The 25,205-nt window shown below is 39.7% G+C and overlaps 1 protein-coding gene and 1 pseudogene across 1 annotated transcript; one reads left to right on the top strand and one right to left on the bottom strand.

Annotated features, from left to right (window-relative positions):
* Positions 1 to 312: 312 nt before the first annotated feature.
* Positions 313 to 5,255, bottom strand: LOC116263567 (DNA repair protein RAD51 homolog; annotated as a pseudogene).
* A 137-nt stretch (positions 5,256 to 5,392) lies between these two features.
* LOC116263760 (trihelix transcription factor ASIL2-like) lies at positions 5,393 to 7,436 on the top strand. The gene has a single exon (XM_031643535.2). The coding sequence runs from the start codon at positions 6,212 to 6,214 to the stop codon at positions 7,184 to 7,186; it is 975 nt and encodes a 324-aa protein (XP_031499395.1). The 5' UTR covers positions 5,393 to 6,211; the 3' UTR covers positions 7,187 to 7,436.
* The last annotated feature ends 17,769 nt before the right edge of the window (positions 7,437 to 25,205 follow it).

Below are 25,205 nucleotides of genomic sequence, written 5' to 3'. Positions count from 1 at the left end.
TGGACTAATTACTTATTTTGAGCAAAATTGGTTCTATTACACTGTGGCTAGCCAATACCTACATTATTTCTATATAGATTGGATCAAGAGGTTTCTATCCAGTTTGCACAAACTAAATTTACCAAAAACTCAAGCATAGCAAGCAGATAACCAAGTTGAAGCCATGAAACTACCAACTTGGAACATTTCTGCTAATATGCGTAATCTTAAAAGTTCCTAATTATATGCAGTTTCATGATTGCACTACTATCTTGTAACCTTAAAATTCTCAATTATATGCAGTTCCATAATTGCAATACTATCCTAACAAAGCTAAGCACACCTGGTTTCCATCATTATTGAGGCTGCTTTAAGATGAAGTTGTGATTGATGATCAATATTATAGGCTCTAGCACGAACAACATTCTCTAGCACTTGAGGGCCCATTAATCCAAATCTAAACTTTCAAAGAGAATTTGTTAGTGAATATCTTGTGACAGGCAGGGGTTGAAATGGAAAATGTTGTACTTTTTTGCAATCTCTAGGAGCCGCTCCTTCCTGAATGTATTTCATGAATCAATGTACATGTTGCCGAACAAACTTTGTATGGTCGGCCAAGCCAGTAGAAGGATATGCTGTTTGGCCAATTTATGCATTGCTCAAAAAACATGTGGGATCCAATCGAACGCTAAGTCAAGCAGAAAGCAATGCACATGAAATGTGCTGCGCAGTGGTGCAGCGACGAAGCGTATAAATGCATCATGGTCATCAGTCCCTTTGAAAGTGCAAGTCCGTCATTGGGGAATCAGGTAGGTTCCCCACGCGTAGCGTTTGGATGCGCAAGGGGGTGCGCGTGGGTTAGGGGCAATTCCCCCAGCGGACGCTGCGTTCCACAACTGTACAAAGTCACGTGGGGATGAGCAAGTGAATGCTCATTGTCGAGTAGGGTGATGGTCGGTCGCGTTACTTAATGAAATATAGTCGTCAACTGACTTCGGCTAGGGACTTCCTCTCAAAGGAAGTCTACCCCCACACAGATTTCGTATGGAAGTAGATAGACACTTGGAGAAATGGTGATGTTCTGACATGGTCTCATGGCCACGGCTTGTCGATGGTCTACAATAGGATAAACTTGAGTGATGGTGTACCGAGTGCGTAGCACTCCTCGCCTAGTTCATAGTCCCAAAAGATTGATGAACGCTTTCGCTAACTTAAGAAAGAGTTGGGCCAGAGGCTTTGGGGAAACCTTCGGCACCACATGGGCCAAATAAGGCTTGAAAAAGTCGGCTCGTAACAGTACATTGCTTTTCTTGCACCACCTTCTTGATACAAAGGAAGCTTAAAAAGAAAATACTTGATCAACAAGCATTTTGGCGGGGCCAGTTCGGTTGTTCTCTAGTTTTGTCTTGAATCCTTCTAATTACAATAGAAAACATGAGATGGGAACATAACCACTTTCTTGAAAAGTGACACACAATGTGTGACATAACTGAGTTTTTCCTGAATCAGATTTCCTATAGATCTCAGTAATTGAATCCATTTCAATTCCACCTGCACAAACTACATTTGTCTTCCTTTTTTTTTCATAATAAGAATATAGGTAGTTGTTAGATCCATTAACCTGATAAATTTCACACTCCCATTGTAAAACCAATGAACATACCCCATAAAATCTTGTCAATTTCTCTGGAACCAAAAGTTATCTTAATGATTTGAACTTGTTGAGCATTCACCTGGCTCCCACTAGTGAATTCCAGCGGGACCAGCTTGGATGCTACACAAAACAAATACACAAAAAATAAGAAGAGATAAACATTTACAATATTATAATAAAAACATGTGCACGATGGAATTTGCTTTAAAAATAACTAGACGAAGGACATTAAACACAGAGAAATTTAATTATCAATCACGATGACGTGTCTACTTCAATAATCTTATTAATTATTGCCTTCTTGATCCATTTGATCTGCAAGAGAACCTTCCTTGGTGAATAGACCACAGATTCCACTATATAAAGGCCCACATCTTTGAGTTTTTTAACGTAGCAATTCCAGATGCTATGTTGAGTTTTTTAACGTAGCAATTTCAAATGCTACGAGCTTTTTAATGTAGGATTTCTCCAACACATTCCTCCATTTGGCATTAAATAATTTAAAAACTGAAAGATACTTGTTGCTTATTTTGATTCATTGACCACCCTCTATTTATTGTTGCCTGCGAGTTACTTAAACGTTAGAATAGTTTGGTTCATTTCATGCTTTTCTTTGTCCTAGAGAAAAATTGTTGGCTGAAATCTATGCACGTATAGGAAGTTATAGATACCAGATATATGACCTTTATAAATATTAATGTTCTCATCATCATTGTTAATACATAGACACCACTTGCAAGTTGTCGATTATATTGTCTGCCATTAGAAACTTCATCCATATATCTTTTTCAAATCTCAAGATTTCCCCGCTTTGTTTTTGTTTATTTTAGTCCTTCTACATATTTGATGTAGGTCATATTTTCTATTCTTAGTCTCGGGAGGGGATCTATTTCCCTTTAGTGTGATATAGGTTACAGAGATATCTGAACTAGACAAACTTAAACCTGCTAGAAAAATTTGGAATATGAGACTGTTTTTAAGTCACCATTAGGCAGGTCTATGTGGGCTAAAGCTTTTATTTTTAGAGTCAGCTAAGTTGTGATTTGTGTTGATTTCAGACTAGTTTATCTGATCTTGCTGATATGTTCCCCATGGAGGAACAAATTGGCATTTTCTTATTTGCCAAAAGTCTTGAAAAACCACTTTACCTTCTTTCTTTTCCAATTTATATTTCCTATTCTTAGTCTAGGCAGGGGTTCTATTTCCCTTTGGTGTGATATAGGTTATGGAGATACCTGAACTAGACAAACTTAAACCTGCTAGAGAAATTTGCAATATGAAATTGTTGCTAACTCACCATTAGGCAGATCTATGCGGGCTAAAGCTTTTATTTTTAGAGTCAGCTAAGTTGTGATTTGTGTTGATATCAGACTAGTTTGGCAGATATGTTCCCTATGTAGGAATAAATTGACACTCTTATTTGCCAAAAGCCTTGAAAACTCACTTTATCTTCTTTCTTTTCTAATTCTTATTTCCTATTTTTAGTCTGGGCAGAGGCTCTATTTCCCTTTGGTGTGATATAGGTTATGGAGATGCTTGAACTAGACAAACTTAAACCTGCTAGAGAAATTTGAAATATGAAACTGTTGCTAACTCACCATTAGGCAGGTCTATGCGGGCTAAACCTTTTATTTTTAGAGTCTGCTAAGTTGTTGATTTGTGTTGATTTCGGACTAGTTTATTTGATCTGGCAGGTATGTTCCTCATGTAGGAACAAATTGGCATTCTCTTATTTGCCAAAAGCGTTGAAAACCCATTTTATCTTCTTTCTTTTCCAATTCATATGTCCTTGTTTATGACATGGCAAATGGTTTATAATATTTTTAACAATGGTTTATATTGCATTATGGAGTTATAGAGGAAAACACCCAGCCTGGTTGGTGAGGTATATGAGAACAAATGTTTTAACTTAAAAATCAGTCACTCCTAAATAAAAGATGAAATATAAGACCGCATGTGCCAGTTGTCATTGTCTCCTTGCATCTCTCAGTCTTTAACATCAATCACTCCTTTCGTGGAGATCTGAAAGCGTGATTCAGCCTTAGGTAAGCATGGTGAGCTTACTACTTTACAGATACGCTACTGGAGATGGAGTTAAGTGCAGATAACTAGTTTCTGTCACATACACGAAAGACAAATAAAAATCTCATACTAAAGGGCATTTTTCTATCATAAGAAATAGCACCCTACTCAATAAATAAAATATGCCAAAAAATTAGCCAAATTGAACGTTCAAACAGACAATCATGTAAATCAAGTAGACCCAACTATCTTCTATCCAAACAGACAAAATTTCAGGCAACCACGTAGCAGCGCTCTTGTAGAAAAGGAGCGGCCTAGGACAACACATTTGAACTTCACTACAATAAATTTCATAATAATAAAGCATGTAAGAGAACTTAGAGAACAAATACTAGAGTTGAGATTAAACGTCATGGTAGAAGCATGTGCAATAATGTTTCCACCAATGGGCTTGATTTGGGGCCCCGCAGATTCATCCACTGTTGCAATGATCTGATTAGTGATCACCACTGCTACACCAAGCTGCAGCAAGGAAAATTCGTAAGAAATCTGCAACACAACCAGATTATAGCTTCGTAAACCAAGCTAGATCTTGGTAGAAGGAGTGGATGCCCACTCCAGGCTTTCCTTCTCCAAGAGTTGTTTGTTAAAAAGAAAATTTTGGCGATCTTCAGTACCACTTCCAGTTTCTTGTATGAAATAGCCAAAAAAGAACCACCCACAAAAGAAAGGCCGGTTGGCGTACTGGGGCGGGCCGTAGCTGTCTAGGAATTCTTTTGTCTTTATAAACGTATTAATGTTTCTTTTGGCAAGTTAAAGTTGGGTGCACAAGGGGCGGAGCTAGGATTTTTTTCAAGGGCGGGCCAAACCATCGGCGGGTCGGGCCAAGAGGAGCGACAGTAGGTCCAAGAGGAGCGACGGATCGGGCCAAACTAAAAAAATTTGATTTTTTACATAAAAAAAAAATTTTCTGGGCTCACCGGGGCCATGGCCCAGGCGGGCCCCCCCTCCCTCCGCCCCTAAGGTGCACCATCTAGAATTAAACGTAGGCATATAGAGTATTACTAGAGATGGAGTTAAGTGCAGATAACTAGTTTCGGTATTACTAACTAGTTTCGGTATTACTACAGCTTCTAGTGCAAGGGTTTAGTGTGTAAGGCATTACTGCTAAGAGCAACACTTGTCTTTTTCTCTTATGATCTTAAAAGAAGATGGAGTCCATGATCCTCGAACCTGCCTGTCTCTCACCGTCTACCTACGAGATGTGCGGTAAGCTTCGCCATTAATGAGCAGTGAAGTTCACACTACGTCCTATATATGCAGCCTTTCAAGTTCTCCTTATTGAATATGCGCATTCCAATGGTTTGTTGGATATTGGTAATTACCTAACTTTAATTTCATCTATCAGTTTGATAGATTTATCCGGACTTTAAATTGAAAAAATGGTAAATCCATTTAAATATTCTAGTTATTTATACATTTAATTTCTTGTCAAACTAACGCTAATAAAACCAGGATATTTTTAAAAGAGCTGTTTCACACTTTGGGCGCACCTGCCATCTGAGCCGTTGCTCTCCTTATCTAGCAAATGGATGCCCATGCTTTTAATAGGGTTGAAGAGTCGATATTGCATTTCCTACTTCGATGTAGAGTTGCTGTTTCATTGTGGAAATATGTGGGTCAGAAGATGGAAGCAAGGCTCCAGATGCAGGCCTGATAAGGAAGACTTTGACTCGGTGGTAGAATCAAGAGATTTCAAAGAGAAAGGGGCTAAAAAATGTTGAAGGACTGCTTTCTTTCCTATGATCGTATTGACTATTTTGGCGTTTTCCTACTAATAAAGTTAATAAAGTTAAGTTGATTGATGATCTAGGATCCTCCTTAGAAAGGCGTATAGACGACCTCCCTGGAGGTCTTTTGTTTTGTTTCGTGTAAATATTTGCTGCTTTGGCATGATTGCCGGTTTGTTCTGCGTTCATTTTTTCATGCGTTGGTAATAAGAATGGGGGAGTCGAGTCTGTCTCCCAGCAGATTGGCAACGTCACCGTGGACCCGCCGCCCTCGCTCCGCGCCCCCGTCAAAACCGCCTTCACGGACGGCCCTTCACCAGCGACCAAAACCCTAAAACCGCTAGCAGTTTTCCCCCGTACCACCGGAAACCCTCATCCGCCCGTCTAATTCCGCCACGCGTCCCACCGTCCCGATCTACGACGCCGATCCGGCGTCACCAACGCGTCGAAGGGCGTCAAAGAATTTAAAAACACAATACCGAGAAAAATTATAGGTCACCGCCGACTAGAGGGGGAACCATACCGCCGGTCGGTCGAAGCGATCCCCGCAGGCTCTCTTTCTCCCCTCTCCGCCTTCCGCTTTCCTTCACGGCGCCCTTCCCGTCACCACCCACCAAGAAAGAGACAGACGGAAAAGTTGCCGCTTTCCGGCGAGGATCCACCGGATTCAGGCAGACCATGTGAAACCAGAACCTTTCCTCCCTTTTCCTCTACCGGATATCGGTGCCATCATTTTTTTTCTGTCCCATTCATGGGTGTGTAGCCCATGGATGAAGCCGATATGCACCAATCAGCGACGTCACTGGCAGCCATAGCGAGTAGTCAGCAACAGAGCAACGGCCGCTCGGCCGGGCCCTCGTCGTCGATCCCGGTAACCGTCGCTGCCGCCGCCGCTGCAGCCGCCGCCGCCGCCGCCGCGCCACACTCGCTGACGCTGGCGCTGCCGACCCAAGCGAAGACGGGGCACGGGAGGGAGGATTGCTGGAGCGAGGGGGCGACGGCGACGCTCATAGAAGCATGGGGAGAGCGGTACCTGGAGCTCAACCGCGGGAATCTGAAGCAGAAGCACTGGGAGGAAGTCGCCGACGCAGTGAGCGGCCGGGAGGGCGGAAGCAAGCCGTCCAAGACGGACGTGCAATGCAAGAACAGGATCGATACGCTGAAGAAAAAGTACAAGATCGAAAAGGGCAGGCTCGCCGCCGGTGGCGGCCCCAGCAAGTGGCCCTTCTTCCAGAAGCTCGATTACCTCATCGGCCCGAGGAAGGCCGGGGGCCTGACACCCTCTCCCCCGCCTCAGGTCACGATGGCCTCGAAGACCTTGGGCGCCCTACGCTCCGCAGCCGCTGGCATTCATCACCACCAACACTCAACACCGCAGGGGTCCGATAGGAACTCCGCGTCGTCCAAATCGTCGCCTGATTCGACAGATAGCTTCCCTCCCGAAACAATCAACCACAAGAAGCGGAAGTTCGCGGCAGAGGAGTCGACAGAACGGCGATCTGCAGCAAGCCAATCGATCAAGGAGCTGACGCGAGCGATCCTCAAATTCGGCGAGGTGTACGAGCGCGTTGAGGGTTCGAAACTGCAGCAGATCGTGGAGATGGAGAAGCAGAGGTTGGGCTTCACCAAGGAGCTTGAGTTGCAGAGGATGCAGTTCTTCGTCAAGACTCAGTTGGAGATGAACCAGATGAAGCATTCAAGGCATGGCAATAACTACAGCCTCAACAATAACTCGAGCTGATAACGCGATTTGTCTCTCCCTCTCCCTCTCCCTCTCCCTCTCTCTCTCTCTCTCTAAATTGATGTACCCCAACTCCTCCTCCTCTCAATCTGTTGCTGGGAAGATTGTCAGTCACTTGACGAAATCCGATCTGCAGAGTTCATACCCAAGCATTGGTATTACGCTCTCGCCACCAGCCGAGGAGTTGGATCTGTAAAGGAGATCGAGTTCAGCATTTATCTGTTGCCAGATTAATGTTTTCCTTTTTTTCTTTTGCTTTTTGTCTTCGCTTCCTTTTGCCTCTTCTCGAATAGACTGGTGCGACGCGTTCTCTGCTGCAGGTTGGTCGAAACTCGCGAGGGAGTAATCATTTCCTGCTTGTGAAATCTATAGGTTACGAATTGCGAGATTCCCCAATCATATACAATGTTCAAAAGAAGCCGTTGATATTTCCAGGCTCATGCGTGTACCAGTGCTCGAGTGATCGATCTACCCATTTCTCTGGGTAGCCCCAATTCACTATTATAAAATACTGAGACGTAGTGGTCATAATACCATCCAAAGCAGCATAAATATATTCCTCAAGGACAAGGCCGAAGAGTGTATATATCCTTCACATAATTAGGCCATACATGGTCGACCCCTTTGCTTGTTACCTTTGTGCATATTGCTGTGATCCCTATTACATAAGAGGGCATGTAAGTCTGCTAGTGCTTCACGTCGGATGCAACTGTACATGTGAATTGGGGGGCTTTCTTTTGGGGGTATTTTCCAGCTCTGGATTTCTTGTCCAGGTCTTCATAATGCCTACGAATCCGAGAAACGGAGAAGATCAGGGACTCCATGCAGGTGAGAAGAGTTGTGTCGTGTCAGCGTCCAACGTATCTCACCTTAAAGCCTATAAGTGGTCTTAAAGCTTACAGACATCAACAAGTTCGTAGACAAGGCCACCGACTAATAATAACATCAAGTTTGGGCATATAAAGCAACCAATGAACAAACGGTAAAATGAATAAACAAATTTCAGTTAAAGCAACAATTTTTCTTTGGAAGCTTAGAAATCATATGCCCAATTCAAAGCAGTACCTTGTTCATCCTCTTACTCTAATGTAAGAGACAATCAGATCTCGATCAGTTCCCTGTGGAAATTTCACAAAGAAAACTGTTAAGGTTGCAGAATCGAAAGGAGATTCTCATTGAACGAAATGAAAGCTAAAACGGCATAAAATCGGTCTTAAACTTCTCATTTTCTTTTAATATCTTGTCCGTTCAAGACATAATTATGTGGCGCCCCAATAGTAGCCTTAAACTTTCGGGAACCAGAAGAAAGAACTTCTGAAATTTTATCGAGCGACCGTATTATTGGACAACTGCGAAACCTCAGGCCTTATTCTCTTTACCTTCCAAAGAGAAAAGTATGAGAGCAGTTGTTAGCCAGCCCGGCGCCTCAAACATCACTCCGATGCTTCCTTTGTCGGCATTTGAGAAGAACTCTTAACACATTTCCACTTGAACTTCTAACAAGATCTGCAATTAGCACAAACATACATCAGAAATCTTAAGACTTTTTTTTTTTTTACTTTTGTTAAACTACTTAAGAAGTTCAAATATAAAGTCATCTTTTCATTTGTATTTTCAGGGATCGCACAGGGGCCAAAGGCCAATTACTCTCTTGTACTTTGATTATAAAAATCTAAAGTGCGTATCAAGTTACAGGAAGATCACTTTCAATTGAATACTTTCTAGAAGATCTCTCCACTGAGTACTTTCTTCTTCAGTTTTTCTACGTTCTAACTTATCATTGCTCACCTGCTTACCCTGGCACCTAACTCTGGTGTTTTTCAATAAGAGAAGAATTGGAATTCAAGGGAATTATCTGGGGACAAACTCAGTAACCATTTAAGAAAATATAAAACTTAACTGTTCTTTTCTATCATATAACAACTAAAGAAACTGTATCTTTGTATTCATTACGAATCATATAACATCCAGCTAAAAGCGTATGAACCACTTCTTTTGTCAATAAAGCACAATAGGATCCAATGAACTAAGTCTGTTCACTAGTAATTCCAGACGAGCCGCCCATCACCATATACCAGAACAACGAAATCAAACAAGGGTAAATGACATGCTAATATAGCAGGACGTTTTCATGAATAACATAAATTAATGAATAACAATAATAATAATAACAATAAGAAATCACTGATCATACCTTTTCAAGCAAATACTAAAGCCTTTGCTTTCCCCACTCTACCGAGAGCAATAATACTAGAACACTTAGAAAAGTGGCAACCTAATCCTAATGTTAGCCTGCAATGAAGTTCATGTCTGATTGAAAAGCAAAGCTGAAACGGGGAAATGAAGATTTCAAGAAACCAAAAAAGAGGGACAATCAACCCAAAAAATTCAGGAATGCAGTGTTTTTCTTAGCAACCGATAGATTTTCCATAAAGTTCCTCCAAGTACCAATCTCACACCACCAAAGATTCATCACCAAAATGTCAGACATTGGCTGTTTTCGTCTCTTCCATCATCAGTAACAGTCCTAGCCTGTGGGTGTTCCATCTGTCAGCCTATTGCGGGAACAACATCAACGATGACGATGACAAGCCGACTGGCCTAAAATCACAAGAGACTGAAAACTAGACCTGCAAGTGGACGGAGGAATTCACATTGGGAATACAAATTATATAATGGGAAGTTCCATTGTAGAATAAGAGAAAAAGGATTTGCACACAAGCATTAATTTGATCAAGGCTGAAAAATCGCGGCTATGGTGCCCCAAAAATTTGCCCGATGGGCAAGAATACACTCGACCACTGTGACCAACAGTCACAGGCTTAGGGTTCAGGACTTTCTTCATAAGGAGATGATGATTGCAGGCCAGACACTTTATGCTTGTTTAGCTAGTGAATTTTGTTATTTGCTGCAAGAAAAGTCTGAAATTTGTGAAACTGTAGGAACCACAAGCAAGCCACATTTACTGCTGATATCCAAGTACAAGCAAAATCCAGAGAGGATGGATGTGATGTATATTTGACCAGCCAAGAAAAGCAGTTTCATTCAACCCTCACCTAGAAGAATACATCACCGATAGCTATAGTTGATGTCTATGTTATGTTGGAACTCAGTTGGCATTACCAATTACCCACACTGGGTCAAAATGAATCATAACATGGGATGCTAGACGTGCTGAATTGCACTTGTTCATTGATTTCTAGAATGGCTTCATCTGTTGACTGGAGAATTTCGAGGACCAGCCAAATTAGTTGGTTCCTTAGTTTGCCGTTCAGACTCCTTAAATCAGCAATTTGCTAAAAGCCAAGGGCTCCGGATGTGAATCTCTGCCTTGCTTTTCCTAATGCAGGCAACCCACTTTGGTCTGAGTTTGGCCCGATCTTGCCTTTCCTTACCCAAAATTCCAAGTGCAAGAAGGACTTGATTGGACAGTTACAACAGCACAAGCCGTGCCGTATTACAGTAGAAACTAATGGGTGATGACTACAACTTGTAAATTTTCTAATGCGGCCAAAGCAGAAAAGTATTGTCCAACTGGAGCAAGGGAAAAAAATGAAAGGTTCACTGCTTGAAGCATCCAGAAAATCACTAAAAAAGCTAGCAAAATCAGACAAGGAACTGCACTCCACAGTTCCACCTTGACCAATTAGCATGTCAAATGAGACACATTACATTCTTAGCTTCTTGTTATGGGATTGTGGCAACTTAGAATTTCTTCTGTGGGTGGGATTAGACCTGGATTGCAGTTGGCATCACCAGAAAAATAATGTTTAGCTAAGCAAAACTTGGGGATCGGTGGAAGTAGGAGAATGTGCTTTCTTTAAACAAATTGAGAGCTGTTGTGGGGGTCTTACTGTGGTAATAGGTGGATCATGAACATCAGGAATCAGGAAGACCTATTTTCTAGAAAATACATAGAAAACTTAAGCATGGGATCAGAAACGATTGCCCGCGGTTGAGTTGGTTTGAGTCTTACATGTTAACTTAAATATTTGTTGTCAAACTGACAACAAAAGATCATCATATGCACGCCAGTGAGTAAATAGACAATGTAAGAAGAACATCTAGTGATGTACATATATACGAAAGAAAGGCCTCCTCTTGCTACTATGTTATTTTTTTCCAAAAGCCTAAAATGGGACCTACTTAAGGACCCTCTTTTCCTGTCCGTATTGATTTCATTATCACACATTGCATGTCATACAGACAGGTTTCTGTGTCCTTTACATAGAACAAAAGCATCTTTGGTTGCTTGTCCGAAAAAAAAAAAGGTTCAAATGACCAGTAAATTCTTTAGTTTTGTCTTCGTTTTATGAGCAAGTTGAGACGGGAGAGGATCCCATTCCCACCTCATCATGTCAAGCAACCTGGGGAATCAAACGCTTGACGTTTTTCCAATGTAGAGGTGACCCACCAACAATTCTGTCCGGAGGCTCTTGTTGAGTTATTGTCTGGCAAACTCTGTCCATGGACAAGTTAAGACAGACACTTTTTTTGTTCCTAGTATCACATGCACCGCGGGTCTCGTATTTGAATCGTATAGTTCATTGACCTGCTTAGGTAACATGAATATTGCCAATGAGTCATGCAATGGAATGTTTAATTTGCATATTGTTGCAGTAGCCACGTGCATGGCGGAACAAAACTGTTCCGGACGGAGTCGGTTTTTAACTTTGAATGGATGAGCATAAATAAAAAGAATCTAACTAAATCGGTCAGGCACTTGCGGAATAATAGTAATACCCTTCAGATTTTAAGACAAACAGACAAAAAAAAAAACATTAACAAGTACTGACATGAAATTTTGGTAACCCGAAATAAACAAAGAATTTTTTTTCTAGAGAAAACATTCCACGTACATAATATTATTACAATAAAATCGTAACTAAGAGTTACAGTCGCTGTATGTGACACGAATTACGAAATCTTCACCCGAGGTCCATAGCAAGAAAAAAAGTTTTGTCAATACTTACAAAAAGCGACTACGACGATTTTGGAAATGCACGATGTCAAAGTTATGTGGTGATTGAGGTTTCTATTGATTACGACCCCAAAATTTTTGACCGACTTGCAAGATCCAATGTCGTAGCAACTAAAAGTCCACAAAACCAAGTAAAGCTAAACTCGTTAGAGGCGTTAGAGGCGGAGGTAGGTGTGGGGCGTACATTCCACGGAGTTTACTAAAACCCTGTTTTTAATTATTGGATTTTGGTAGATTTGAGTCCAATTATATGGATCAGCTACATCAGAGAGTCAGGGGTCACTGCTCCAAGGTTAATTGAAAATTTGTTATCTATATATATATATAATTTCTTATTATAAACAAAAATTTCTAGCTCCACTCCTAAAACCCTAAAAAAAAAACTAATTTTTAGCAATAATATGCACTACCCTGAATTGCCCACTGCATTAAATTATATTAAGATATGATAAGAAATACGTACGTGATGACAATTCCCTTGCAACGGCTATCTTTGAAGTAATATGTTCTTTTTTCTTTTTCCAAAACAAGTGTCCGTACTTCCTTCATGGCTTCATGTAAATAATTCAGAAATCAGATTTCTTCCATGAGCCCTAACGTGTCTTTTCTTTCTTTCTGGTGAATATTAATGACTTTTCTTTCTCCAAAAAAAAAAAAAAGACAAGAAAAAATGAAAACCGCTGGGTCATGATTTTAATGCTCTGTTCGGAAGAAGTACTAAAAAATGCTACCAAACTTGCGAAATTATGTTTATCATTTTCACTAAAGATCCATTTTCATATTTTTCATTTATTTTTTTTAATTTGACAATAGAGCGGTTTTATTAAATAAACTTATTACATTGTGGTAGGAACATGCAGGACGAACCTTGTTCATGGAACTTACTGCTATTATTATTATTTGCATCCAGTATCCTGTTCAAACCATGTGGATCCAAATGATTCCACTTCCAACTGCCTACCCCTTATGGGTTGAACGGTAGTTGGATATAGATGTCATAAATTCAAAACATGTTTATCATCATAATTTCATAAACTGTGACTCCACACTATACATTCTATGACTATGCTTGTGAGCGAACATATACTTACAATGTTTGGTGTTGGGAAGTGATTCATGTATCCCTTGGTTCTCCTCTGTCTCGGATTTTTAGTCCCACCCGTTCGATTATGGACGAAAACCTAAGGAATGCATACATTGTTTATGTTAAAGATGAGAAAGCTTTTACTGTGAGGGAAAAGATAAAAGTTACCGCACCAACTAAAAGAAGGAAGATTTAGGAGAAAGAACGTTCACACAGATGATGCATCTGCTGCATTAATGCTATTGTTGACAGCGAGATGACAATTCTTTGCCGTGTAGAAGAATCGGAGCTCATTTCTTGTTCTTTTCCAAGTTGTTATTATGAATACGAGGACCGAAGAAAAGAGGAAGTCTAATAAAGTAGTGAAAGAAAGAAGGGAAACGGACACGGATGAGACCAAGACAAACAAACAAAACAATCTGGCGAGACGTAATTGTTACAAAAATACACTCGACAACAAGGAAGCAGGTAAACTCCAAAACCGAGGAGAACCAGGGGACCGCGAGCAGAGCAGAGCAGAGAAGGAAAAACTTTGGACTGCTTCATTCATTCTCTTGGCAAATTACAACATACATCGCATTATGTAAGACTAAATTCTTTTAATAAATGAACAATCAAGAAAAAATCGATATCAAATATGGCAAATAGCAGATATAATTAGAGAATTTTCACTTAACAACCTGCATAGTGTCATTAGTAATGACAACTTCGATTTTGGCCGGGCGCATTTCCTGGCTCTTTCTCTTTCTTTTGAGGGTTGGTTATGACTTGTTCTTTCTATTTCTTTTACTTTCATGTTTTCATTGGAATGAATGTTTGCTGATGATTTCACATTGCGCATCAAAAATGCCATCTCTCCCTCTCCCTCTTTCTTATACATCTGAACGACTTGGACGACTTGATCCTTCTATTACTGCATGTAACCACTGATATTACCACAGTAAATGAAGTTACAGCAAAATGGGCTTATTTTATTTGAAAAGAAAGTCATATTTAGTTAACTGCATACTTACAAAATTTAATTTTATTATGCTGACATCATTACCGGCAAATCATCTTTGTTAAGTGGTGCATTTTGCCTCCAAAACTCCACTTAAAGGTGTCATCCAAAACAATTTCTTAGCAGCCATGTGGATGATTCACAAAGAAAAACTGCATTACTCTACTCTGTGCTACCAATTTACTGAAAAGATGGGAAAACTAAGAAATCGAGGAAAAACTTCATCAATCAATCAAGCCGTTGGAAGAAAACAAGTTCCAATAAGCAGGAAGTGATCCAAATAAATAAATATGCATGTGTGTCCAAATCAAATTATGAACCAATTCAAAGCAAATGTGAACCATCGGATCCGAGTACCCATCCCAAATCAAATAAACTATTAATTTTTTACATTATACGATAAAGGTTTCACTTGATTCACACACACACACACACACAACCTTTCGAAAGTGTTTTAAAATTTGTAACGTTATTTGTGCAAACGTAATTGCATTGTCGCATATGCTCCACTTTTCAACGACGGCTCCTTTTCAGTCATTGCTACCTAAGGAACTGGAACTCGAGTTCTAAAACTCAAGCCGGTCTCAACTTGGCCTTCACCCTAAGCCTAAGCCTGGTAGTAAGCAGGGCACCAGGCCTGATTGGGACCCGGGTTAAGGCCAAAAAATTGAGCGTTGGGCTGATCTCCTAATAATTGATATTTGAATGTCATTTTATTATTTTTAAATATAATTATGATTAATTATATTTATATGTTATTTTATATTAAAATGTCTTTTTTAATATTGATCGGGTCAGGCCGAAATTGGGCTTGGGTTTCAGGTCATTGGGTCAAGCCCAGGCCGTAGCTATAAACTGCAGCCCGGCCCAAGACCAGCTTCTTATCGCACAGTGCTGATGCTCAAGCTTACTTCACCTCATTCTGGGTGAGCAGAGGCTAAGAGCCCACTACCAAGAATTGAGACACGAAGGCTTCCTCGTTCCTCTTGATTATAGGATTTTAGATCAGCATCAATGGTGCCAAGAGTGCATCCCTTTTAACAAAGTGCCATGTTTCACGACTTAAACGCAGACATATAAAGCCCATAGAAATTAAACTAAAGAGCTGCTTTCCCAAATGCTAAGCCATTTAAAATTAAACTAAAGCGCTGCTTTCTCAATCTATTAGCAGTTAGAAATTTAATAATGAGACCAATGTCACTGCGGTATGCGTTTGCTCATGTACCGGTACCAATAAGCCGGTATGGCAGTATCGGTACGTCGGTACGCAGTGGTACGTTTGAATCTGGTTCCGAAACCACATCATAATGAAAAAAACGTGCACCGTTCTCCCTCTCTGCCTCTTGAGCGTTCCAACGGCAGCTGCTTGGAGGTTCTCATTTGTGGGGCAGCGGCACGGCGGACAGTGACCTGCAACGGACGATCGGTTGATGGCGATGGCTTTTCGGCAGCTGTTTTGGGAGAGGAGGAAGGAAGGTGGGGAGGAAGAGGGAGACAGGGCAGCTGCGTTGGGGGCGGAGTTGCGATCTCTTGCTTAGTCTCAAGGGATGGGAATCGGGAAGGGAAGAGGATGAATGGATCGGATTGGATCAAAGGGGCATCTTCATTGTCGATGTCTTAGCATGGTGAAGTCGAGGACTTAATCTTTCCCGTTCCCACCGATACACCTCATCTTTGACTTTTTTTTTGAATGTTTCTTTATGAGATGAGATTGGCTGTAGGGAACTATGAAAGAAATTTTGTGTTATTGATGTGACCCATACCCGTTTTTCTTACCCATACCAGCACCCGTACCGGTACCTCAGTGACATAGAATGAGACAAGGCACAAGAACAACTAAACAAAACTTGAAACCATCCAACTCTTTTACTAAACATGGACAAAGTGTCAGGAAAAAAAACCATAAAAAGAAAATAGAGTTGGCAAGTAGGTAGGTTTAGTGTGGCTTCTCTGTGGGATGACCTGTTCCTTATTAACAGTCTGCTTCGGTTCGTTCCTTATTAACAGTCAGTCGGCCGCAATCTGTACCATCCTTTGCTCGGCAAAGTGGGGAAACTTCTGCCGAAACATGATTCAGAATCAACCGTTTCTTCTTGGAGCTTACGCTGACATTTTGGTAGGAAGTAGAAAATCTAAATTCCATGTGCAGTTTCCACTGACTTCCTCATGGGAGTAAGCCTCTCCATAGGGCGGGCCCGCCCCGGTCCGACATCTAAAAACCAGGTTTGGACCAGTCCGGATCCCTTTCTTCTAGGCTCAACCCTGGACCCGAGTCCGGCCAGGTACCCGGCGGTGGCCCAGCTCGGTGCTCGGTGCCCAGCTTATATGTTTCTTTCATCGGTTACGTGCATATATTGACCAACAATATCAAAACATGTTATACAGCAGATGATGGCCCTCAATGTTCCTTGAAGACTGAATTTAGTGAAACAACCATGAATTGATTTAATTAGTTCATAAAAACCATTCAAAAGCCAATGTCATGCTTATGTGGAGGCCATTTCATCCCTGGTCATCATGAACTTAATCAAAGACAACCAAATCATAGGCCAAGAATAATTGATGATGAGTGAGGTGTATTGATATCTATACTACTGTAGAGGACAGAGAATGAAGGAATCAATAGTTTTAGCTTTAATATGTTTATTTAGTGCCATCAAGGAAAAAAAGAAGAATGTACTATTATATGCATTATAGAGGAATTTGCCAAAAAAATTGGTATAACTATGTGTTTCACTACTAGCCAAAACTAGTTACTGTGCTCATATTTTGATACAGACAATTCACATGGAGCCTTTTCTGGGCATCACTCACATCCTCTGTTGGCTCATGCCACTATATATACAAAAAACTTAGCAGCTTGACAGAAATTGAACTTTCTTTGGCAATAGTACTAGACCAATCAGTGTTGGAATTGCACTATCTGTACAGTTTTAAATCCATTGATTGTTGGTGCACTCCCTAATACTAACATGCTTTTCACATTTGAACATGTCCAAATGTGACTCCAGAAATGACCAAGGCCATTTGAATGAGTCAAAAACTTTAAGAACTATATGTTTACTATAACTTATCTCTAGAGCCACTTGTTCTTCTCCCGAAGAAGATCGCCTCATGTCAAAAGGCATACACTAGGTTGACCTCTATGGTCATTAATTTGGACGTTTTAAGTTTATCTAAGCCCTTAGTGGCATGCGATTATGAATTCACATGCAATATTGATGTACCGTGATCAGTTCTTTGCTCAGCTCATAACCTTTGTATCAATATAGCTTGAGTATCAAAATGAACTCAAAATATAAAACCTACTATTTTTTCCATTAGTTATGGAGTGACTGAAAAATCACAACAGCGAAAGAAGAAAATTGAATTACACAATTAAACTGGAAGAAAGGAAGCCCTCATTGAGATGCTTGCATTTGTCTTCACTAGATCTGCACATACACCCATCTGGATGGCAAAAAAACCCTAACATCACCAACTCACCATTGCTTATGTTCCTTCCTTTCCTCTACAAATCAACCAACTGAGTGTCATGGAGAGAATGATGATTTTGAAGGAAAAGAAACAGATACCTAGCAAATGGAAGTTGGCATATATCAAGCTTTTGAGCCAGCATTCAAGAATTATGTTATGGATAAGAAGAGGTCGGTTGAATTTTGCTAGATGCAGACCATCTGAAGATAACACAAAAAAATGATCGATAAAAACAATATAGTTCGACCTCTTGTGCAAAGTTTAATGGATAACATGCATATAAAAAAACTAAACCTGGTACCACCTTGGTTGAAAATGAACGACCTGCAATTTGTTTTTCTTGTGAGGTAACCCCCTGTTTTCTTCTTCCTTTTCCTCAGCCTTGTTATCTTGGTCACCTTCCTTGCAATCACTTTCCCATGGTTGTCATCTTCATTTTTTCTCACAACTTTTTTTTTTGTTGTCATTCTTCTTCTAAGCTACATCAGGCATCAGATGGAAGAAAGTTTTTTGGGTCACTGGCCGGAATGATAGTGGACCCGTTAGAGAGACGCAGGGGCTTGACGATGATGTCATCGTGAAATGAGTGACATCCACCTTCATCTTTTGCCTTCTTCCTCTTCTTCTGTTACAGGCACAAATTTTGCTTTATCTTTTGGTTCCACACACATGCATAGTGTAAGTCTTCACATGACCTTCCAGACTTTACTCATCCATCTCGTATGCACAAAGGATCAAAAGAGCACCAAAGTCTTGCCTCTAAATTGAGGACTCAGTTCCTTTCATCCAACAAAGCAACTTTACAATGACTTAACCAAAAACCCATGTAATCACCCCAAATTTTTCTAAAGGACTATGATGTTTTATCCAAGTACGAAATTCAAATTTAGGCACAAGATTTCCAAAATACAACTTTCAGATCCAAATTAAATCCAAAATACTACTCTTAGATCCAAAGTAAATCCAAAATACTACTTTTAGATCCAAATTAAATCCAAAATACTACTCTCAGATCCAAATTAAATCCAAAATCCTCTATAAATACCCCCTCATATCCTCCCTCTTGGGCAAGATTGGTCATTGAGAGAAACTCTAGTGTATTCTCACTTGAAGACTTAGAGTTTCTCTTGAGCTCTCTCTCTCTCCCTCTTCCTCTTTCCATTTCCTTCTCCAACTTAGAGCAAGCACTCTTAGAGCTTCATTCAAAAGGGGATCTTCAAGTGAAGGTGTTCATCTTTCTTAGGTCATTTCCCATTAGAGGTATGTAATCTTCATCTCTCTCATTTCTCTCTTCTTTCTTTTCATTAATATTCTTATTATTATGTTATTTCTTTTTCTTAAATATAGTCTTGTTATTGTTTTCATTTTTTCTTCATATCTTCATCTCTCCATGGCCAAAAGAGATAGCACTCAACCTCTTTTTAGAGACAAGAGACTATGTTCAAATGCACTGGGAGCATGAGAAGATGAGATGATATTTTATTTTATGATTAAATCATGTTCTTTCAAGTATTTTTGTTGTTCTTGTTCTTTCTCTTTATCAATATCTTTTTGCTCTTTCTTCTCTTCAATATATTCTTGTTGTTGTTATTCTTTTCCTTAATGAATATATTTTTGTTGTTATTGTTATTTCATTTCTTCAATATAATCTTGTTGTTGTTATTTTTTTCCTTAATGAATATATTTTTGTTGTTATTGTTATTTTATTTCTTCAATACAGTCTTGTTCTTTTTTTTTTTTTTCTCTTCTTCCTCTTCCCATGACCAAATGAGATAGCCATCAATCTCTTTTTAGAGACAAGAGGCTATGCTCAAGTACACCGGGAACATGGAAAGATGAGATGATCTTTCATTTTAATCATGTTCTTTCTTTTCATGAATACATTCTTATTGTTCTTTTGTTTCCTCTTATTTTCCTCTCTTCCTCATTTCTCCATAGCCAAAAGAGATAGCTCTCAATCTCTATTTTAGAGTCAAGAGGCTATACTCAAATGCACCGGGAACATGAGAAGATGAGGTGGTATATCAATTCATAGTTACATCATGTCTTCCCTCCTAATTGAACTTTGCTTTTTCCATCATCCTCTTTCTTTCTTTCCTTCCTTGAAAGTTATCTATATATTATGCATGCATAGTTGCTTGGTTCTTTACTTACATGTAAATGCATGTCGGGAATAAGAGTGTGGTTTGGGGACTCTTTATTTTCATATTAATCTTTGAGGTTGGGACTTGTCCAACCCGGGATAAACCCTCACGAAAATGTACATGTTAATATGCATTTCCATATCATTTTGCGCTAGTTTCCTTCTTAATCATCACATTATGAACCCTAACGAGTGCCTCGTTATGTTGCTTGTTTTCTTCCATACCCAACGGTGGAAGAAATATATCCCTTACAACAAACTAAATAATAACATTCTATGCTTATATAAATCATATTTTCCAAAACATTTTCAAAATGAACCTTCTAACATGGCCTTAGGGACTTAGCTTAGACTCTTGCATGAGTCCAAGCTTGGTAATTTTAAGTTGTTCCTTGATTTTTCTAATTTTGTGAAGGTATGGATGTATACACATGTTATATACATTTATGCCAACATGATGACCCACATCTTTCTCTTTCTATGCTTTCATTTTCTATTTTATAAATTTTCATATGTGCATGAATACGTATGTACATGTGTTCCATTTCCTCTCTTTCAAATATTTATTCCTCTTTTCAAGACAAATATCTTCTCTTATTAAATTTCTCATACCCGTATATGCGTATGATATTTTTCTTTTCCTCTAAAATCTCTCTTTCTCTCCGAATCAATACATCTTTTTCTCTTAAGCTTTCATATATGTGTATATGTGATGGTATGTACACATGTATGCATGTCTTTCTCTATATCTCTCTCTTTCCTTTCATAAGAGTGTTTTATCTTTTATATTCTTTTTAACACTCTCATCTCATGAACTTCTATATACCAACTTCAATAAGACCACAAACCAAGTAATGACCCAATATTGGAATCATGCTTGATGGTCTACAATCTCTATCCGTTTTCAAAAACTTTTCATTCTTATGTACAATAATTATAACAACGAAATCTTAGATGTATGTTGTGGTAGGAATGACATTAGATGAATGTTGTGGTAGGAATGTTTTACATTTTTTCAATCATATAGGGTAAATGCATCCATGCATTCTCACCTACTTTATTTCACTTATGATCACAAGCACCTCTCCAAAGGAACTTAAGCAAGAAGGGATGGAGCTCTAGCTAGGTGGTAACCGAATTAGAGCAAAATCTCAAACCTACTTAAAGTCTTAACAGAACACTAAAATGATTTCAAAATGTTTTCAAAAGCTTTTCGAATGATATTTACTAGTTTCACTTTTTCCTCAAAACATTTCACATTTTCAAGCAATTCTTCAAGAACCTTTTCAAAAGTTTGAAACTCCAAACTTTCAATATTTTCTACACCGCATATAGAATCAAAAAGATGTTTAAGTTAAAACGAAATGCATCAATGATAAACATAGTCCTTAGGTTGATTACCCCCGGTAAAGGCGCCGGGAACGGTCGATCCTAGTACCGTCGGGCGAGTCCCTTTCTTTCATCTTTCAAAAGAAAAACCTTATTTTTCTGGAGCACTCCAAAACCATTGAAAATTTTGGGATGCTAACAGATGGCGACCATGATGGGACCCGTCATCGTTTGGCTATGATTATTGATGCATTTTCACTAATTTGAACATCTCATGTATTACCAATGATAAAGCATGTCCCCTATTTTGGCCTCGACCCCATTGACATTTCATTGCATTGTTTGATGATTGTGAATGTTTTCTTGCACATAGGACTAATTGAGAAGGATCAATCATGTTCACACATATTTATGATCACATACCACCCTTCTCAATTTAGGAGTTGTTTGAAAGCCATGTTTGCTCTTCTATTTTAATCTTCAAACTTAGACAACATTGCATTAGAGACAACTCAATTTATATGATTTCTCATATTTCAAAATTCATCATACCTATTTGTCCCGGTCATCATGTTGCCGGGTTTGGTCTTTGGCGGTAGCACAAGACTAAGCCTTACAACTAGACCACACCTTGGGCGGGAACACCCCCTCGTTAGTACCATGAGTGGTAATTTATGGTATATCGACGAGTGATCAAGAAGAAGTTGATGAACTATACCCTTAGTTGCCTAAGGAAGAATCTATGCTCGTACTAAGCCATTTGGTTAAGGTATATAAGCATAACTTGATATCGGATTATCGTGACACAAAATTATCTCAATTAGGTTCCTATACCCAATTTTCTAAAAAAAAAAAGAGAAAATTATTTCATTATAGATGTTGATGTGCGTGAAACCTTATGTGATGATTTGCAACCTCATTCCACACATCTACCTCATATTGTCTTTGTCAACCTAGTCAATGTTTTCCACTAATTCAATTTTTATCTTTTAGAGTCATCATTCAAGATGTATTCTTTCCAACGTGGTGTCACATTCCCTTATGATCACATCCTCTTTGGGGAAGGTCCCGAACGGTCCACCTACATTTCTCTTGAGTCTCAACGTTTGGCTCCCGAATGGTATCGGACTTGGCATCCCACCTTCTCTCGGATGTTTCCTTCTTACTTTGAAGAATGTGGGCTAGAGACAGTGGCAGCTGGAGGAATGCAGTCAGTTGATGGAAATTTGGTACATGCAATCGCCGAGCGTTGGAACCCAAGGACCCCCTCTTTTTGGTTTCCATGGGGAGAAATGACAATATTACTAGATGAATTTGGCGAAATACTAGACCTCCCTACCCCAACTTGTGACCCAAATGATCTATTGGAAAAACAATTCCTTATGAACCCAACCAAGGTCAATGCAAATGACCTCATTGCTCACTTTACTGGACGGAAAACTTGGCCTTTAGTAGAAAACCATGAAAATCAAAGCATCAACATGAAAAATTTGTATGAAGAATTTGGAACCTATGTTGAACCTTCTACCCTACCTCGAAAAGCCATAGGGAGAATTAAACATTGTATGATGCTCTGCACAGTAGGAGTGACCCTTTTTATCGATGGAAGTGACCTTTTAGATGTCCGTATTGTCCAACTTTTTCGAGTATGGGGGCATAGAGGGACCCGACACTTGTCAGTAGCAATGACAGCCTTAGCCTTCCTTTACTGAGGACTCACCCGCTTTACCATTGGAGATATCGACTTCATAGAAGGATGCACATATGCTTTACAATTGTGGTTCCTCAAGCATGCGGGACCCCAAGCCAGTCTATTCAGAAACACTGATGGATCATTGACAACCTTGGAGCAATACCGTCGTTTGATTATTGTGATTGTCGGCAGAGCCTACCCCGATACACTCACCATCATCATGGGCGTACCACACTCTTGGGCCCTTACTTCATAGTTGATTATTGTGCTGATAGATGTATGAGACAGTTCTCTCAAAGGCAGAAGATGGTCTCTGTGCATGCACCAATTGGAGCTATTCCCGAATTTGACCTTAGTTCTCCTCAATGGACAACATTGTTTGCAGTAGCTCGACAAGAATGAAAGACACAAATATCATACACTTGGTTCATAGGCCCAGTGGTGAAAAAGGAATATGCTGAGTGGTGGGATGCCAACCGACCACCATCCATCCTTCCCTAAAAAGTTTTATGTTGTCAACTTTGTATTCCTTCTGTCGTTGTCATCTTTATTAGTATCTTTAGATGTAACTTTTAAAAACTTGTAATGCAATATGAACCTTCATTTTGTCATCATTTTCGTCCAATAACTCTATTTTCTTATGTCATAGAGGTGAATACTTGAAAGCCAACAAGATGGTTGAAACTAGATCGCAAGCTAAGCAGACTCCTCATAACGAGGCTTCATCCTCTGAACTCCGTCCAGAAACACTTGGCCTCCCAGCAATCGAGCCAGAAGCTTACTATATGTTCCGTTTGTTCATGGAGCGATTCATGAAAGAGCAAGAGCAAAAGGCCTTGATGGTTACTCCAAAGCCGGATAATGAAAAAACTGCCAAGCAAAAAAGAAAAACAAGTCTTTTGTTGAAAATCAGGATGAAGACTATTTGGGTTCAGATTCGGCAACTAGTAAAGAAGAAAAACCCGAACTGTTTTCTCTCAAAAAGAAAAAGACAACAAAGAAAAATAAAAAGGAAAAAGATGTTATGATAGAAAACAGCTCACCCAGTCCTATCACCACTGAAAGTTCGGAAGAGAAGCTCAAAAGAAAGAGAAAACCTACCAAGAAAGTCAAAAAGACAAAGAAATACATCACTAGCAACAGCTCATACAGTGAGAGTTCTGAAGAAAAAGTAAAGGAGATCAAGGGCAAGAAGAAAAAGTCCAAGCCAGAATTGATCGAATCAAGTGATGATGAAAGTCCGACTAAGCGCAGATTCTATGAAATGGAGAAAAGAATGAACAATCTTGAGCTTAGGGGAAGGGGAAACGTTCATACTCATGTGAGGACTACTACCTTGGCATTGAAGGGGACGAAGACGTGAAAGGCTAGCCCAGAGAATTCATCAGATATGATGGAACCACTTGTCCACACGTTCATCTTTCAACATTTTTCAATGATTGCTACAAAATTCGGACAAATAACAGAGCTTTGTTTCGATATTTTCCAAGAAGCCTTGAAGGCATTGCCGCACAATGGTATAAAGAAAATATCAATCCGATGGAGCTGAAGGAGTTTGACAAGTTGATTAACATGTTTGTTGAAAGATTTGAACAAAATGCTTCCATGGCTCCAACCCTCAGTACCATTTGCAGTCTTCATCAGAAACAGGGAGAAAAGGCTCGAGAATTCATCCAAAAATGGAGAATTCAATACAATAAGATGAATGAGCCCATTTCTGAGACACAAGCCTTGTCACTCATTAGGAAAAATCTTGTCCAACCCTTGAAAAGTCTCATCCGCAATGCTCCAATCAAAACCTTTGCTGAGTTAATTGAACAAGCAAACTCGATAGAAGAAGGGATTGAAGAAGGAGATTTTGATGGAACTATTGCTCCTAAGTACAAAGAAGATGGAAAGAAAGGAGGAAGGACACAACTGCCTGCACAATTCATAGACAATGCTGGCATTAGAAAGGACCATGATAATAACTACAAGCATGACAAGGGAGTCAGTTTCAAGAAGAACACATAATTTCTCAAAGGCGACGATGAAAGGAAAAACAAACACTCAGGTTGGAGCTACGACCGGAAATTCACTCCTTTGAGCCAGTCTCGGGAGAAGATCCTGGAATACCTTCTCGCCAAATGAACTATCGTTTTGCCAAAAATATCAGAGCCTCCGAAAATGATGGGAGGAAATAAAGAAAAACTGTGCAAGTTTCATCATACCCCTGGTCATGACACTGAGGATTGTTTTGTCCTCAAAAATATTATTCAAGACTTCATCAACAAAGATCTCAAGATTTGTGATGATAGTACCCCTGAGATACT

The sequence above is a fragment of the Nymphaea colorata genome, chromosome 11, assembly GCF_008831285.2.
Source record: "Nymphaea colorata isolate Beijing-Zhang1983 chromosome 11, ASM883128v2, whole genome shotgun sequence".
Classification (NCBI taxonomy): Eukaryota; Viridiplantae; Streptophyta; class Magnoliopsida; order Nymphaeales; family Nymphaeaceae; genus Nymphaea; species Nymphaea colorata.
This window is presented reverse-complemented; position numbering and strand designations above follow the sequence as displayed.